We start from the raw sequence: 16,216 nt of genomic DNA, 5'->3' as shown, positions 1-16,216 counted from the left end.
TGAGGGTGGACGCTGGATTTCCAGAATAAGCTATGATCAAGATGGAAAAAAATAAACAAAACGATGACAGCTTTGGCAAGAGGAAGGGGAAAGTCAAATTTGGGGCGAGTGGATTTTCTGGGGTCCAGAGAAAGGATCTGTAGGGACAAAAGTTCTGAAGGATCAAAAGGCCAAGCCGCATCATCTCAGTGGGAGGGAGAGGAGACGCCCCCGAGAAGGAGCTCTGGGTCGGCCCAATGTGGCGGCCGGCGCGGATCCCTCGAGGGGCCACATCCCACCCTGTCCCCTCACCCGAGCGACCGCGACTCCCACAAGGAGGCTGACGAACGGCCCACGCCCGGCTCCGACCTGCCCCCCAGCAACCTCACAGCTCCCCGAGTTCAGTGGGCCTCCTCCCACCCCACACGGCCCCCCCCCAAACACCTCTTCGGGGAGTCGGCAGTGTGGGTGACCTTCAGCCCAGAAGCAGCCCAACCCGGCTGGCGTGACCACCACTCACCCCCAAGCTCGCCAGGCCCCGGGACACACATGCAGCCCCCTGCACAGGGCCTCCGTGGCCCCCACTGGCGGCAGCTCCGGTGGGCCAAGAGGGGGCCAGGCGGCCCTGGCGGGGAGGAGCTCCGAGGGCCTCTCCTTCAGTGGCTCTTGCAGGCTTTGGGGCCGGTCCCTGACCCCCCACCCCTAGTGGGGTCCATGGCCCTCGCCCGCCAACAAGGGGAGGCCCGTCCTCGTGCTCCTCCCAAGGAGGGAGCACAGAGAGACCTCACGGCGCGCGTGCGGACGCCGCTCGAGGCCTCGCTGGAGCCAACGGGAAAGATGGCCACGTATAAAAAGTAAGCTTCGAAATCAGGAATAGTTTTAAAACATAATGGACTGAACAGAACTGTTCAACATTGACCCCCCTCACACAAAAACCACCCCAAGTCCCAGGCTGTGTCCTAGAAAACCCCCCAGCACCGGAGGGGCTGCTCTTCACGTCAAAGCGACCGACGAGACGGACGGACGGACGTCCCCCGATGCCCGGGGCCCTCGGCCGCCACTGGCGGCCCGGGGACCCGGAGGTCAGCTCCACGAAAGCGTCCTCCCGCGGCACGGCCGGGACAGGGCCGGCCTCTGAGGGGAGTCCTCGTCCCCCAGCGGGCGCCGGCCCCCAGGAGCCCCCACGTTCCCTCGGGCTCCGGCGAGCTGGAGGTGCCGGGAGCCATGGCCGTCGAGGCCGAGGCCAGAGGGGGAGGGTCGCTCTCCGGACGGTCGTTTCCTGCTAGGAAGAGGAGGACAGTGGGCTGGCTGAAGCCGTGGCCGCCGCGAGGGGCCTGGACGCCGGGGCTGGGCCGTCCTCAGGACTCCGCGTCCGAGTCGGAGCTGCTCTGCCGACTGATCTCGATCTGCAGGCTGGGCAGGCGCTCCAGGCGGCTCTTCTTCTGGTGCGACTGCTCCTTCTCCTTGATCAGCGCGCCCCAGGCCCGCTGCAGCTCCGAGTCCTCCTCCTCGGGGGCCGCCGCCGCCACCGCCGGCTCCGCCTTCTCGGCCCCCTTCTCTTTGGCCTTGGCGGCGGAGCCCAAGCGCGTCCATAAGCTGCCTGTGGGGGGAGGCGCGCGGTCACCCACCCCTGTGCCTCCGGGGGTCCCTCACTGAGGCGCCCCCGATGACCTGAGACAGCCCCGCCCTCTGGGGGAGGGGGTCGTGCCGGGGGCTCCCCAGGGGGATGATGAGGGGCAGAGGCTGCAGGCAGGGCATGTGACCGGTCTGGCCGCTCTGCGGTCCGGGGCCTGTCTGGCCCGGAAGGTGCTTGACCCCCTGGATCGAGGGCTGGGGCTGCCCCCGGCACCCACCTGACTTCTTCTCCCGGGTGTCGGAGTAGAGGCCCTTGACATCCTGCCTGGGGATGCCCAGCCGGCTGTGGACGTCGGACATGGGCTCCCGGCGGGGGGCGAAGGTGCTGCTCAGAGTCCTTTCTTCTGGAGAGTGCGGTCTCTTTCCCAGTCTCTGCCGGACATCTGGGCACAGGGAGGGAAAAGCTCAGGGACCGGCGGGCTCCGGCGCTCCCAGGGAGGACGCACAGGGCTGCCCCCCCCCCCCAGCCTCGGGGGCTCGGTGGGAAGCGTACCCGACTTGACGCTGCCCGTGGGCGGCCTCTGCGCCGTGCTCTGCCGCTTCTCCTCCAGCAGGAGCCGCACGTCGGCGACTTTGTCCGATGCCCCCTTGCTCCCGATGCGGTTCTTGACGTTGCTGGCGGCCACGCTGTCCGCCCTCATGGAGTTCCTGCCCAAAAGCAGCGGCGCCCCGGAGTTACCTGGGGCGCGAAGCCGGGGGAGGGGGCGCCCGACCCACGGGAAGCGAGGGCTGGGCCGAGCCCCTGCTTTCCTCCCCACGCTAGGACAGCCCCCCCCGCACAGCGGGGTCTTGGGGACACGCCAGGACTGGGGAGGACTCGCCCCGGCAGGGCAGGATTGGACGGACTCGTACCCTCCCCCAACTGCTCCAAAGGCGAAAGCTGTGGGCCCCACAGCCAAGGGAGCAGGGCGGAGGAGGGGGCCCCGAGTTCTAATCCTGCCTTGAGTTTCCTATTCAGTCCCAGCCTCCTCTTCCAGGGTCGCAAAGCCCGAGTCACTCACAAGCCCGCGTGGAGGGAGCGCGTCAGCGCGCGTCCCAGCTCCCTTCGACCTTGCCGGGGGCCGGGCCTCTTGTTCTACAAGGGGCTCCTTCCCTACCTGACTCGGGGGGAGGACGCGAGGGCGAGTCTCGTCCAGCTGCCGGGGAGGGGGGTGGGGGGGAGGGGGCCGGGGGCCCGCCCACCTTACCTGATGCTTCTCAGCTGGGACTCCACCTCGTCGGCGTACATGGTCATCTTCAAGCTCTTCTTGGGCGAGGGCGTGGAAATCATCTTCAGCTCCAGGTCGTAGTCCATCTCGTCCGAGTCGGAGCCCGAGCCGCTGGCGCTGGGGCGGCGGGAGCCGCTTCGTTCGCGCGCCTGCTTGAAGGCCTGCAGCTCGTCCCGGTATTCCACCACAATCCTGTCATCTTCATCCATGTCCTGGTCCTCCTCCTCCTCCTCCTCCTCCTCCTCTTCCTCCTCAATAGGCTCCTCCGGAACGTTCACCAGACCTGGGGAAATTCGGTGAGAGCGAATGGAGAGACGGCCCGTGGCGGCGCCCGCTGCTCACTCCCTGGGGGGAGGGAGCGTGAGTTCCGATGCGGTCCGGGCACAGAGGGGAGGGGGAGGGGGACCCTGGGGAGCCCGGGTACCTGCGTGCCGGTGCTTGTAGGGGGGAGTCAAGGTCAGGCCCACGTCATCCCCGATCAGCGTCCGCTTCCTGATCACGTCCCTCTGGATGCGGCGGGAATGGTACCTTCTTTTCCTGGGCCGTTGTCAGAAGAAACACTCAACCCTCCTCCTCCTCCCTCCAAGGACTCCCTGCCCAGCCCTGCGCCCGCCGGCTCCCGGGGCGCCCCTTTGACTCCAAGGCTGCTGCTCCCCCCGAGGAGCTGGCCCTTCTTCCCCACCAGCCGAACAAGCTTCTCGGCAGACTGACCCCCCCCCCCCCCCCGCTGGCTGCGCTCACGGCCGAGCCCACGGCCTCTCCTCCGCCCGGGAGACGGGACAAATGGAGGGGCGCGGGGGGGCGAGGGTCCTGTGGCCGGACTCCTGACAGAGGAGCCTCATGGGACGTGGTGCAGCCCCCCTCCCCAGGACCCACAGAGCCAAGGAGAGCAGACCCCTCCCCCCCGGCTCCACACGTCCAGCCTCTGCGGGCCTTTGGCCCCCCGCCCCCCGCCGGCAGGTTCTACTTCAGGGCCCCAGATCCCGCTGACTGGGCGGTCAAGGCCTCCTGAGCAGCCGTTCGGTGTCCCAGGGTCCCAGGCTAAGAACTCAAGGACCCAAACCTGGTGACTGGCCCCCCGGCCCCGTGGGAGCCATAGCCGCTGCGCTGCCCCCAAGCCCAGAGTCCTGAAGACCCCTCCCGGGGCCTGGGGGTAGGGCTGCCCGAGAGGAGGGATGGGGGAGGGGGAGAGGGGAGGCCCCCCCCATGGCCCGCAGTCCCCACACTCACCAGGAGTTGCTGAGGATGCCCTTCATGCCCCCGTAGTTGGGGTTCCCATACTTCATGTAGTACTGGCTCCTCCGGGCGGCCCCCAGCTCCTTCTTGTCATCTATGCAAGACAAGAGCAGATGGCACCGGCTCCCGCTGGGCTGCCCGCTCCAGGCTGCTTGGGGGGCCCCCGGGGGAGGGGGGTCCCGGTACCGAGGACGGAGGGTCCTGGCACTGAGATTGGGGGGGTTCTAGCGCCGAGGACGGAGGGTCCTGGCACTGAGATTGGGGGGGTCCCGGCACCGAGGACGGAGGGTCCTGGCACTGAGATTGGGGGGGTCCCGGCACCGAGGACGGAGGGTCCTGGCACTGAGATTGGGGGGGTCCCGGCACCGAGGACGGAGGGTCCTGGCACTGAGATTGGGGGGGTTCTGGCGCTGAGATTTGGGGGGGTTCTGGTACTGAGGTCGGAGACCCCCTGGACCCTCCCCACAGGCCAGAGCCAGGCTGCCCATCCTGGCCACACAGCAGCCCTCACATGGAGTGGGCCCCAGGTGCTGGCATCACCCCCACGCGGACCCCCGCCCCCAGCCCAGCCCTACCTTTCGTGGCAAACCTCATGAACAGCTTGTTCCCCTTGGCCAGCTTGTTGGCCGGCCGGAGATCGTTCCGCAAGAGGGAGTCTTCTTCCACCTGGGACAGCGCCTCCAACTTGAGAAAGTAAAACGTTGGCAGGATAAAGAGCATCTCCCGGCTCGCCTCCGCGCTCCCGCCCGCCCCGTCGGGGTCTGTCTGTGAGCCGCCCTTTCCCAGATGCCTCCTGGGGGTGGGGAGGACCCGGGAGGGAGGACGTTGTCCTAGAAAACTCCAACCTGTGTCTCGCCCACCTCGGGGGTTCTAGGGTCGGGACCCCCACCCTCTGCTCGGGGCCTCAGGACTGACCTCCAGGTCACTGGCAGTGTCATCTTCGACCTCCCCTTCCTCAGTCTCGTCGTCGGAGCTGTCCTGTTTGTCTACATTGGGGTGCAGAGAAGCAATGAGCCCCCAAATTTCGGGCCCTCGGAGGCCGCCCCTCCCCCCCGTCTCCCCTGGTACCTTTCCTCATCTTTTCTGGGGCCTTCTCCACGCCGCTCTCTCGAGCCTTGGCTTTGTCCGAGCTGGGTAAGGAGCTCATGTTGATCAGGGCTCGCGTCGCGGTCACCTCATCCAGCCAGACCACGTTACCTGGCAGAGAAGGGGAGCCTCTTGTTAAATGTCCACGGTGGGACCGCGTTAGGGAGCGTCTGTGGCCTCGACTCTGAGGGGGTCCCACGGGCCAACACACACGGGCTGACAGTGCCCCCCCCCCTTGAGCCCCTCCCTCAGGCCCCAGACGGGCCGCTCCGTCCGCCACGCCCAGGCAGGTGCAGATGGTCTGGATGCCCTGTGGACCCAGGGATGCCACGATGGTCACAGCAGCCGTTTTGGGGGTGGAGCAGAACCGGACACAAAGGTCAGAGACCCCTCCCAGGGCTGCTATCTGGGCCTTGGACACACACCTTGACGCCCAACACACAAAAGGAGCAGGAGACCAGACCCGGGGGCCTACTGCAGAGGGATTCACCCGGAACCCCTCGAGTGCCGCCTCCACAGGAAGTGGTCTGGGGGCTACCCAGGTGAGGGGCGGCCTCCCCTGAGTTTCTGCGGTAGCTCAGGCTCAGAGGGCTGCCGTGTGGGTGAGCGTACGCGGGTACTGGCTCATGGCCGTGAGCAACTACCGCTGACAGACCCAACGACCACTACATACGCCCCAATTTCCTAGGGGAGCTGGGCTGGCCAGGGCCTTGTCCCCACTAAGAGCCTCTCCCACGGGCCCCCACGGGAGGAGCTTGGCTGGGGACCGGACAGGGCGTGGCAGAGCCTCTGGAGGCCGGGGGGTCTCCAGGAGGAGCTGCTCTGACGGGCCCACTTCTCCAGCCCCTCCTCCTCCTCCCACCTGGGCCCGCCACATACTAGGGACTTGTTTGATCCTGCCTCCCCCCCGCCAGAGAAAGACCACAGGGAGGCAGGCTGACCTTTCTGGGGCCGACCCCTGACCCTTCCTGAATCCCGGGGCTGGTCAAGTTCAAGCAGGGCAGATGCTCCCAGGTGCCATCACTGCGTGCGTCTGGGGCTCCTGCGCCGACCCTCACCCCCAAGCCCGACAAGAGGGCTCTGGTCTCCCCCAGGCCTCCGGGCCGTCAGCCGGCCGGCACTTACAGGAGGTGTCGTCCAGCCACTCGATGTGAGCAGGCGGGTACTCCTTGAAGTACGCGAAGATGTCCTGGGTGCTCATCTCATCCACTCCGCAGACATAGATGGTCTCCAGTCTCACCTTGGGGATCGCTGGGAAGACAGAGGCGGAAGCGGGCGGTCACCGCCGGCTCAGACCCCACGGCCCTCACCGCGGGACGCCGGCGACCCCCCTCGCGCTCTCGGGGTCACGCCCGTAGCCCCTCACTTTTAGCCACGCGGCTCCTGCAGCGTCAGCTCCCACATCGCCACCCCCTGAAGGGCCTCGAGTTCAACGGGAACGAGAAGGAGCCGGCTTCGGGCCGCCAACTCCCACTCCCCCAGCCCGCCTGTGAGGGTGGGATCTAGGGCTTGGTCTGCCTCTGGGAGGGGCCTCTGAGATCAGAAGCTCTTGTCCACAAGCACCATCAGGCCCCTCCTGTGGGCTCTGGGGACACAAAGACAGCCCTGGGTCCGAGGGGCTCAGTCTAAAGGGGGGACAGCGCGCAAACAGGACGCAGACGAGAGAGAGTCTGGGGCCCGTTCCTGAAGGAAGACCCAGAAAGGCTTCTGATAAAAGTGGGCGTTTTAATTGGGCCTTACAAGGGGGGCGCTCCAGTCATGGGGGCCAGAGAAAATGCCTCCAGCCGGAAGCTGGAACAGCCAGGAGCTGGGTCCCTAGATCGGAGAGGACGTGGCAGGAGACAAGGTACAGGGGGACGAGAAGGGGCGAGTCACGGAGGGCAGTGACCGCCTGGGGGGGTTGGGGTCTGTTCCGGAGGCAACAGTACGTCAGTGGTGGGGGGAGTGAGTGTGTGTGTGACAACTGAGAGCATGGTGGGGGGTGGGTCTCTAGACCTGAGCTTTAGGAAAACCACCAGGTGAACAAGCGGACCAGAGCAGGGACAAGACGACGAGAGGCCTGGGACCGGCCCGGTCACTGAGGGCCCCGAGGAAGGGCTCCAGGCTGAGCGGGAGGAGCAAGAGGGCGACCTCTGCTTTAGACTGACCAAGTCTGGCCTCAGACCCAGAGAAGCAAGGCCGCAGGGCAGCAGAGGGGGCCGGGCAAAGGGCCTAGACCTCCGCTAGCTGGGAGCCGAGATATCACAAGTGGGCGAGGGGTAAGGGCTGGCCCCGGAGGGGAAGGGGCGCCCTTGGGGCCAATCCCACCCATCTCAGAAGACGGTTCACTGTGTGTGTCCCACGCCCCACAGATACAAGAGAAGGACTCGGGGTGCAGAAACGGCAACAGCAGCTCCTCTGGGGGAAGTAAGGTCAGGGCAGTGCCCATAGGCAGAGGCCCGAGCAGTGCGGGCACAGACGCGGGCACAGACACGGCCCACAGAGGCCCGAGCAGCGCGGGCACAGACACGGCCCACAGAGGCCCGAGCAGCGCGGGCACAGACGCGGGCACAGACACGGCCCAGAGGCCCGAGCAGCGCGGGCACAGACACGGCCCACAGAGGCCCGAGCAGCGCGGGCACAGACACGGCCCACAGAGGCCCGAGCAGCGCGGGCACAGACACGGCCCACAGAGGCCCGAGCAGCGCGGGCACAGACACGGCCCACAGAGGCCCGAGCAGCGCGGGCACAGACACGGCCCACAGAGGCCCGAGCAGCGCGGGCACAGACACGGGCTGGCAAAGGCTGCAGGCCTGCCAAGGCAGGCTCGGGCAGGTGCCACGCGGCGGCAGCCAGCAGGAAGCGGGCACGGTGCTGCCGAGTTTTCCCGGGAGGAGCTGGGGAGAGAATCAGAGCCTCCAGCTGAAGGGGCCGCCGGCCTCCTGGGGGGTCAGCGGGCTCCCCGTACATCCCGCAGGATCCGAATGACCGCCCGGCTTCGCTTCTGGCTGAAGTGAGGTCAGAATCACGGGGAGCCAGGGAGGGAGCGGCCCTGTCAGTGGGGGAATCTCAAGGAGCCCCCTCTCCGTCAGTGGGAGGGGCCTTGGGATGAAAGGAGGGGTCTGCACCTGTGGGACGGCGGGCCCGAGCGCCCGCTCGGAGCCAGAGTCCAGTCTTGCCAGCCCTCCCGGCTTCTCCCAGGAGCTTCCCGAGGCCGCCCCCCCTGGGCGGGAGACCGTCCCTGTGACGGGCCAGGAGGCTCCGGGGCGGCTCCCGAGGATAAGTGACTGGCCCGGACCCAGCACCTGATCTGACTGCAGCGGAGCAGGGAGCTGGGACGAGCTCAGCCAGGGGGACGCGGAGGCTGGAGCCCCAGCCCCGGGACCGTGCTCGCCGGCCCGGCCTCCTGCGTTTCCCACCGAGAGCGGGCCGGCCCGGGCTCAGGCTTTATCCCTGGCCGGTCAGTGATGACCTTCCTACGCGGAGGCTGGTCCGAGGCCTCCCCAAAACCCGCCAGAACGGGCCGACCGTCTCCCAGAGACCGGCTAACTCCTCGGGAGGAGCCGGCTCCGCCCCCCGAGCCCCCCCCCCCAGCCCCCTACCTTTCTTCATCATATCCCGGTCCAAGGCCACGTTCCTCTGGGCAAGGTTGACTTCGGCCCGGAAGTGAAAGCGCTTGGCCCGCTGCTCTTTCTTCTGGATGGCTTCCTGGAGAGCGCGGGGAGCCCCGGAGAATGAGAACGGGGGAGGGGGGCTGGTCTCGGGGGCTCAAAAGCCAGGGCAGTGCCAGGCTCAAGCAGGGAGGAGCGGCTGCGCCAGGCGGGGAGCACGGGGCTGGGCACGTGCCCTCCCAACTCTAACCCCTGACCTCCCTCACCGGCCTATCGCGAAGCTTCCTCCCCTCCTGGACGCCAGGTCTCAGCCCAAGGGACGCGCTGCCCCCGGTCACCGGGAGAAGGGAGGGCGCGGGGCCCACGGCTCAGTCACTAAGCAAGGCTCCTGCAGCAACGTAGTCGGGGCCTAACAAGTGGTTCGCTGACTGGCTGACAGGGGGGGAGGGCTGGACCCTAAGTGTCAGAGGGAAGACTAGCGGGGGAGGGGCCGGGGAAGTGGGGGAGGAGGGGGGGCAGCGCCGCGGGCGCCGCACGGTTTACAGGTGAGAAGTTGAGGCAGCCCCAGGTCCGTGGCGCCTCCGTCACCCCGTCGGTCAGCGGGACCGTCTTTGAACTCGGGCCCGCGCCGTGGGGGGCCCACCCCCAGCAGGTGCATTGTGGGAGGGAGCCTCTCCCCCCGCCCCCCACCCCCCCTCGCCAGGCCCGCGGCCCCTCCCTACCTTGGAGGTGACGTCGATGCCCGTGATGAAGCTCCCCGCCTTGTTCTCGTAGCGGCGGCTCGTGTCCTAGAACGAGACGGGCCGTGAGGAGCGCCTGAACCTTGCCCTCGCTCCCTGCCGCCCAACGGCCCCGGCGCGCCCGGAGGGAGACCCTGCGGGACGCCGCCACCCGGCGTCCGGACCCCCGGCGTCCTACCGGCAACAGCGAGCGCCGCAGCGGCCCGGCCTCCAGCTCGCCCTCCTCCACCTCCATGGGCTCCGGCTCGCCCCGCTCGGGACCCGGCCCCAGCAGCCCCAGGGCCGGTCCCCCCGTTGGCGCCGCCGCCGCCGCCTCGGCCTTCACCGACACCCGCAGGCCGCGCACGGCCGCCATGGCGCCGCCGCCGCCGCCGCCACCGTCAGCCCGCCCTCCCGGAGTGCCAGGGAGAGCGCGTGCGCGGCGCCCAGAGCGCCGCCGCACGCACGCACGCGCACCAGCGAGAGCGAGCGGGCCGCTCAGAGCGCCGCCGCACGCACGCGCGCGAACCAGCTAGAATGCGTGTGCCGCCCAGAGCGCCACGAACGTACCATTGAGATGCGGCCTGCGTGGCCTAGAGCGTCTACAAGGATATCACCACGCCCCCTCCGCCCTGGGGACGGAGCCGTTACCATGGTTACGGCTTCCCTGGCTCTAGAGTCTGCGCAGTCCGTCTCTTGGAGGAAGGGAGAGGTGGGAGGGAGTCCCTGCAGGGATTCGGGGTCCCCCGCGCCCCCCTGCTTCCATAGAGGCCTTCGGGAGCGTGCGGACTTTGTTTCCTCCAGCATTTATGAAGCACTTCCTGCTGCCCCCTGAGGGGGTCCGAGATACGCCCTGCTCTTGAGGGGCTGACGCTCTACTGGGGCCCCGCCCCCCGGGAGGCTGGGGCGCGGACACACGGACTAGAGCCGGGCCGGGCCCAGGAGCCAGCTGCCGGGTGGGGGGGGCTCTGGCTCCGCCCGCGCCCTCAGCCCGCCTGGACCGCCCGCTGTCGCCCGGGCCCGGGGTGCCGGGGGGAGGAGCAGAGATGCGGGGTCGGGGGCACCAGCTTGGGGGAGACAAGGAGGAGCTGCCCCTGCTCTCTGTGGGCGAAAGAACTCAGTTACTGGCGCCGACCGGCTCTCCCTGCCCGGGGCCACGGGGACGGCGTCCGGGGAGTGACCGGCTCTCCCTGCCCGGGGCCACGGGGACGGCGTCCGGGGAGTGACCGGCTCTCCCTGCCCAGGGATGTTGTCCCGAGAGTGACCGGCTCTCCCTGCCCGGGGCCACGGGGACGTTGTCCTGGGAGTGACCGGCTCTCCCTGCCCGGGGCCACGGGGACGGCGTCCGGGGAGTGACCGGCTCTCCCTGCCCGGGGATGTTGTCCCGAGAGTGACCGGCTCTCCCTGCCCGGGGACGGCGTCCGGGGAGTGACCGGCTCTCCCTGCCCGGGGACGGCGTCCGGGGAGTGACCGGCTCTCCCTGCCCGGGGACGGCGTCCGGGGAGTGACCGGCTCTCCCTGCCCGGGGACGGCGTCCGGGGAGTGACCGGCTCTCCCTGCCCGGGGCCACGGGGATGGCGTCCGGGGAGTGACCGGCTCTCCCTGCCGGGGCCACGGGGACGGCGTCCCGGGAGTGACCCGCAGACTGTTCCCTGGCTTCCGTCCTTTCCCTCAGTCATTCACCATCACACACATAATGAACCGCACAGGCGGTCTCTGTTTCAGGGGCAACGTCCAGCCCTTTCGAGGTCGGGAGCTCATACTGGGGACACAGGGGAAGGTGGCGGGGCGCCAGTGCCCACTGTGGGGGTGGGAATCATAACCCAGACAATATTGTGGGAGCCCAAGGAGACAAAGGGGGGAGCACATCCAAGGTCCTCCCCTCCATGGGCCCCTCAAAGAGGGTCTTGGCCAGTCCCTGCCCGAGCCCCTAGATCCAAAGCACAAGCGGCCCCCGGAACACTAGGAAACCCCAGAACTTTGCCTCGAGTCTTCACTGGCCACAGTCCGTGGGCCTGCAGGAGCTGGGGGGGCCTTCCAGAGGCAGGGGTCCTCAGCGTCCCCTCCGGAGGGGAGGGTGCTCCTAATGGCTGGCCGGCTGTGGGGGGAGGGGCTGGGGAGGATGAAAGTCCGGTGCCTTCAGTCCGTGGTCCCTGCACTGCGGCCCCGGGGCGTTCCCTGAGGCATCTGGGCTCCAGGGGGGACGGCTGCTGCTGCTGCTGGTTGGGAAGGCTCAAAAACTTGCCAAATTCTGACGCTGAGGGAAACAAGCAAAAGCAGGAATAGGCTGGACACGATGCTCGGGGCAGCCAGGGGGCGCAGAGGGGAGAGCCCCAGCCCGGAGTCAGGAGGACGTGAGTGCAAATCTGGCTGTGGGACCCCGGGCAGCCGCTTACCCCTAACTGCCTCAGCAAAAAAAGGGCAACAGCACTCGGCTCTTCAGCTGCTTGGTCCGGGCCAATCCACCGGACTCGGGGCAGAAAAAGGCGTCTGTGTCCAGGAAAAGAACCGGACACTGCATGGAAACGACGCCCTCGTTTGCTGCTTTTCTCCCGCTTTTTCCTCTCCCCGGTTTCTCCCTTTCTGCTCTGATCTTTCTCTCCCAACGTGACTCCTACAGAACAAACCCCGGAACTGCGCCCTTAGGGACTCCCCCTTTAGCGGGGCCCTGCAGGAATCTGCGCCCTGAGGCCCTGGGTCTGAATCCAGGACTGTGGCTTCCGGCCTGCATGAGGAACCCCCACCACCTGCCCGGGCCTTAGTTTCCTCCTCTGCAGAACCAGGCGCTCTCCAGAGCCCCTCTGGCCCCACATTCGGGGTCCTTTGAAAGATGACGGAGGGGGCGGCCTCAGAGAAGCGCCACAGAGGGGCTGAGGGAAGGGGGGTACGCACTCGGGGCCCAGGGTGGGGCTCCCGATTTCAGGCTTCATCTGGCGTCCTGGGAGTGACCCACAGACTGCTCCCTGGCCTCTGTCCACAAGCCCGAGAAAGAGCTCGCCCCTCGAGATGGGGGAGATCTAGGTTCTCTGACCCCTGGAACCCCCAATCTCAGCGGTGACTCTTTGGAGGAAGGCTGAGGGGAGCCAGGGGGCTGTGGGGAAGAAAACTGGTCCTTTCCCGCTGTCCAAGGGGCAGCTTGACCTGCCTGGAACTGGGAAGGGGCTGCAGATCGGGAGTGCTCAAGGCTTTGGAGGGACGCCCAAGCGCCCGATATTCTTAGCCTTCTGCCTGACTCTCCGACACCAGGCAATACCCACAGCGGGTACCCCGGCTTCTACCCACTTTCCTCTTGTCATCTCTCCCCATTAGACTGTAGGTCCCCCAGATCAGGGGCTTTTTATTTGTATATTTGGTGTTTAACACAGTGCCCAATATCCAGTTGGCACTTAATAAATGCTAATTGAACGGCTGTTTGTCCATTCTTAAAAAGAGCAAGAATTCAGGAAGGGGACCCCGTGGCCTTTGAGCCTTCCTCAGCTCTTCATCCCTCCTGCCTCCGGCTGCTTCCTTCTCCAATCCAGCCCCCTCCCAGCTGCGCCAGGGATTACGCTAAAGCCCAGCTCTGACCCTGTCACCACCAGGGGGCTCCCCCGGCAGAGAATCTGATAAAATCCAGCCTCCGGAAAATGGCAATCTGGGCTCCAAAGGCGGCCTGGGGGCAGCCAAAGCCTGGCCCTGGCCAGTCCGTCTGGCTCTGTGCCCCTGGCCGGAGCAATGGCTTCTTGGAGGCCCTGACTCCCTGCTCCCTCCCTGCCCACCCCGCTCGTGCTCCCCGGGGTCTGCATCTCTGGTCCCACGGGCCCTGCTAACAACGGCCTGTGCCCCTCCTGTCCTTCGGGGCCTCCAGCGGACGCTCCCGCTTCTCCTGTCCCTGAATGGTCTTGCTTCTGATCCCCTTGTGGCTCCCCCCCCCACCCTGTGTGACCTCTTAGCTGACCTCTCTAAAAGAATTATTTTAACATCCTTTTGGTTTTTGACTTCCAAAGTCTCCCCCCCAGCCCCCAAGGGAAGCAGTAGACTGTGAGTCATATTGCTAGGATACGTCCAGATTAGCGCCCCCCCCCAAAGCAAGAAGAATCCAGGGAGAACGTGACCCTTCCATTTGACTTGGGGGTCATCAGTTCTCTCTCTGGCGTTTTTCTGGGCGAGACCTCCAGCCCTCCACCCTTCTCTCTGCCCCGTTTCCCCTGACCTGGCAGCCCGGGACATGGTGGGTCTCTCTCAGGTCACTCTGTCTCCTGGTCCTCCGCATCTGGCCGCTCCTTCCCAGTCTCCTTGGCCCAGGTCAGGCCCCCGACCACAGGGAGTCCATGAGTTCTGTCCTGGGCCCTTTTCTCGGGTCCTTTTCTTGGGTCCTTTTTTCTGGGTCCTTTTCTTGGATCCTTTTCTCGGGTCCTTTTCTCAGATCCTTTTCTCTGGTCCTTTTCTTGGGTCCTTTTCTCTGGTCCTTTTCTCTGGTCCTTTTTTTGGATCCTTTTCTCGGGTCCTTTTCTCGGATCCTTTTCTCGGGTCCTTTTCTTGGATCCTTTTCTCTGGGTCCTTTTCTCGGGTCCTTTTTTCTGGGTCCTTTTCTCTGGTCCTTTTTTCTGGGTCCTTTTCTCGGGTCCTTTTTTTGGATCCTTTTCTCGGATCCTTTTCTCGGTCCTTTTCTTGGATCCTTTTCTCTGGGTCCTTTTCTCGGGTCCTTTTTTCTGGGTCCTTTTCTCGTGTCCTTTTTTCTGGGTCCTTTTCTTGGGTCCTTTTCTCGGGTCCTTTTCTCGGGCCCTTTTCCCTGGACCACTTCAGCGGGAGACCTTGTCCGCTGCTTTGGACCCAACGACCGCCACTCCGCTGCTAGCTCTCCGACCTCCCTTTCTCTGCTTCCCTGCGGTCCCAACGCTCATGGCCAGCTGCCTCCCCCACATCTCACGGTCAGAGTCCAGGAGCCTAAGCAAATTCTAAATGTTCAAACGAATTTCCTTCTCCCCAACCCCCCCACCTTCCCTTATGGAGGAGGGCCATGACATGGGGGGGGGTGGCGCGCCATGACATACAAGGGAATTGGATCGCAGTGAGGGGGGGCTGGGCAAGGCCGCGGCCTCACTTTCTCAAGGGACTTTTGGTGATTTTAGCCTGTCCCTCTAACCTCCTTTTCCATATTTCATCCGGTACTAAAACGCCGGCCACGCTCGAGGTTCTGTGAGGCTACACTCCATTCTTACCGTTTCCCCCGGGATTTTGTCTCTCCTAATGTATTTTTGCTGGAAAACCACCCTTTGGCTGTTTAACTGGCATAATGGTCAAACATCAATTTAGGCTGTCTCATCTTTATTATAATGACACAGTCCAGCCATGGACAATGAATCTGGTTCTCGTTAGTGATGTCTTCCTTTCTCTTCCCTTTGCTTGAAGGACCAAACAGACCCAATATTTTCCCTTTCTCCTTTGGTTCTATTCTCTATCTTTCTGAGGTGGAGGACGGAGGAAGCGCCTTCCACGGGCCGGGGAGGACTGGTCGGGGGAAGCGCCTTCCACGGGCCGGGGAGGACTGGTCGGGGGAAGCGCCTTCCACGGGCCATGAAGTACGCCATGTGCCAGGAATACAAAAGCAAAACACATCTCTGCTCTACCGGAGCTCTTCTAAGGGGGGAACCCACAGAACACGCGCGCACATGACCCAGATCAGAGAGAAGCGCCTGGGAGAGGCCGGCTTGGGGGAGCGGGCGGACAGACAATGTCCCGGCAGCCGCTTCTGCCTCTGCCACCGAGGGAAGGCCGTGCAGGGCGAGACCCCCGGGACTGGGACCAGAAGCCGGGCCAGAGTCTCCCAACGGGCACCTTCATCTTGGGCGACCTGAATGTGCACCTAAGCCCAGTTCCAACCCCCGGGGGTCCCTCTGAGGGAGCCGAGCGGCAACAGTGATGGAGGGTCCCAAGCTGCCGTCGCAACCAGGAGGGGGGAGGGGGGCCCGTGCTGGGAGCCCCCGCAGCGGCCGCTCGTGGGAGCGAGGGGGGACACGCTCTGTTAAATGGAATTTCTCCTTGTATCCCTCGCTGTTGGGCTTTGTCGGCGCTGCATAAAGTGCTGCTGATTTCCGGGGGCTCCTGTTGTGTCCTGCAGCTCGGCTAAAGGCGAGGATCGTTTCTAGAAGCTTTTTAATGGAATCTCTGGGCTTCTCTACGTGTACCCCCAGGTCACCTGCAGAGCCGGGTACGTTTTAGCCGGTGAAGCTCCAGGGAGCACAGAGGGGGCACCCGGGAGGCTGGTGGATGGAATGGGGGAAGCGCCCGGGCAGCTGCAGCTTGGGACGCAGGGAAGGGGCGGGTTAAGCCAGGGCCTTCCTGGGCCCCAGACCGGCTTCTGAGCAGGCCCCGTGGCAGATTCCGAGGGGCTCCCCCCCCCCCCGCAGCCAGGCTGAGCGTCCCCTGGGGCCTCAGACCAGCGGCCTCCCCTTGCCCGGCTCCCGGCCCCACTGTGGGGTCCCAGCCTCCCGCAGGGGCCAGGACCCTTGGCAGGGCGTTCAATGGCTCCTCAGGGACAAAGCCAGAGCTAAGCTGAGGCAGGATTAAAACTCAGGCTCTTTTTTCATTCAGCTGCGTCTTCTCGGGGAGGGCCCCAAGCCAGAGGGAAGCAGGGCAGCCCCGGGGCCGCTGGGGGGCAGGGCTGGCCAGAGCCCCGGGTTACCCCGCCACCTAGGGCCACTTACAGACCCGCCCCCTCCTGCTGCCGGGGCCCCGGAGCGCCTGGGAGCCCTTTAACTTTCGGTGACTAATGAGGGGCTGA

At 65.8% G+C, this 16,216-nt stretch overlaps 1 protein-coding gene across 1 annotated transcript; it reads right to left on the bottom strand.

The window, feature by feature from the left end:
- Positions 1 to 1,245: 1,245 nt before the first annotated feature.
- Positions 1,246 to 9,844, bottom strand: NCBP3 (nuclear cap binding subunit 3). The gene is made up of 13 exons (XM_051991507.1): positions 9,653 to 9,844; positions 9,457 to 9,522; positions 8,726 to 8,831; positions 6,270 to 6,395; positions 5,127 to 5,255; positions 4,974 to 5,044; positions 4,634 to 4,742; positions 4,053 to 4,152; positions 3,247 to 3,359; positions 2,802 to 3,105; positions 2,108 to 2,262; positions 1,833 to 1,997; positions 1,246 to 1,579 (listed from the first exon to the last, which is right to left on the bottom strand). Exons 1-13 carry the CDS (start codon positions 9,827 to 9,829, stop codon positions 1,338 to 1,340), a joined length of 1,863 nt encoding a protein of 620 aa, XP_051847467.1. The 5' UTR covers positions 9,830 to 9,844; the 3' UTR covers positions 1,246 to 1,337.
- Between the last annotated feature and the right edge of the window lie 6,372 nt (positions 9,845 to 16,216).

Source organism: Antechinus flavipes, chromosome 3, assembly GCF_016432865.1.
Source record: "Antechinus flavipes isolate AdamAnt ecotype Samford, QLD, Australia chromosome 3, AdamAnt_v2, whole genome shotgun sequence".
In the NCBI taxonomy this organism is placed as follows: domain Eukaryota; kingdom Metazoa; phylum Chordata; class Mammalia; order Dasyuromorphia; family Dasyuridae; genus Antechinus; species Antechinus flavipes.
Note: the sequence above shows the minus strand (reverse complement) of the source record. Positions and strands in the feature narration are given on the sequence as shown.

What these genes read in the sequence shown, in the direction of transcription:
- NCBP3 (XM_051991507.1), bottom strand. Translation starts at nt 9,829, where the DNA reads ATGGCGGCCGTGCGCGGCCTGCGGGTGTCGGTGAAGGCCGAGGCGGCG. An exon ending in CCGGGATATGATGAAGAAAG is followed by an intron (nt 6,396 to 8,725) that starts GTAGGGGGCTGG and finishes CTGTCTTCCCAG; the next exon opens with CGATCCCCAAGGTGAGACTG. An exon ending in CCCAGAAAAGATGAGGAAAG is followed by an intron (nt 5,045 to 5,126) that starts GTACCAGGGGAG and finishes ACCCCAATGTAG; the next exon opens with ACAAACAGGACAGCTCCGAC.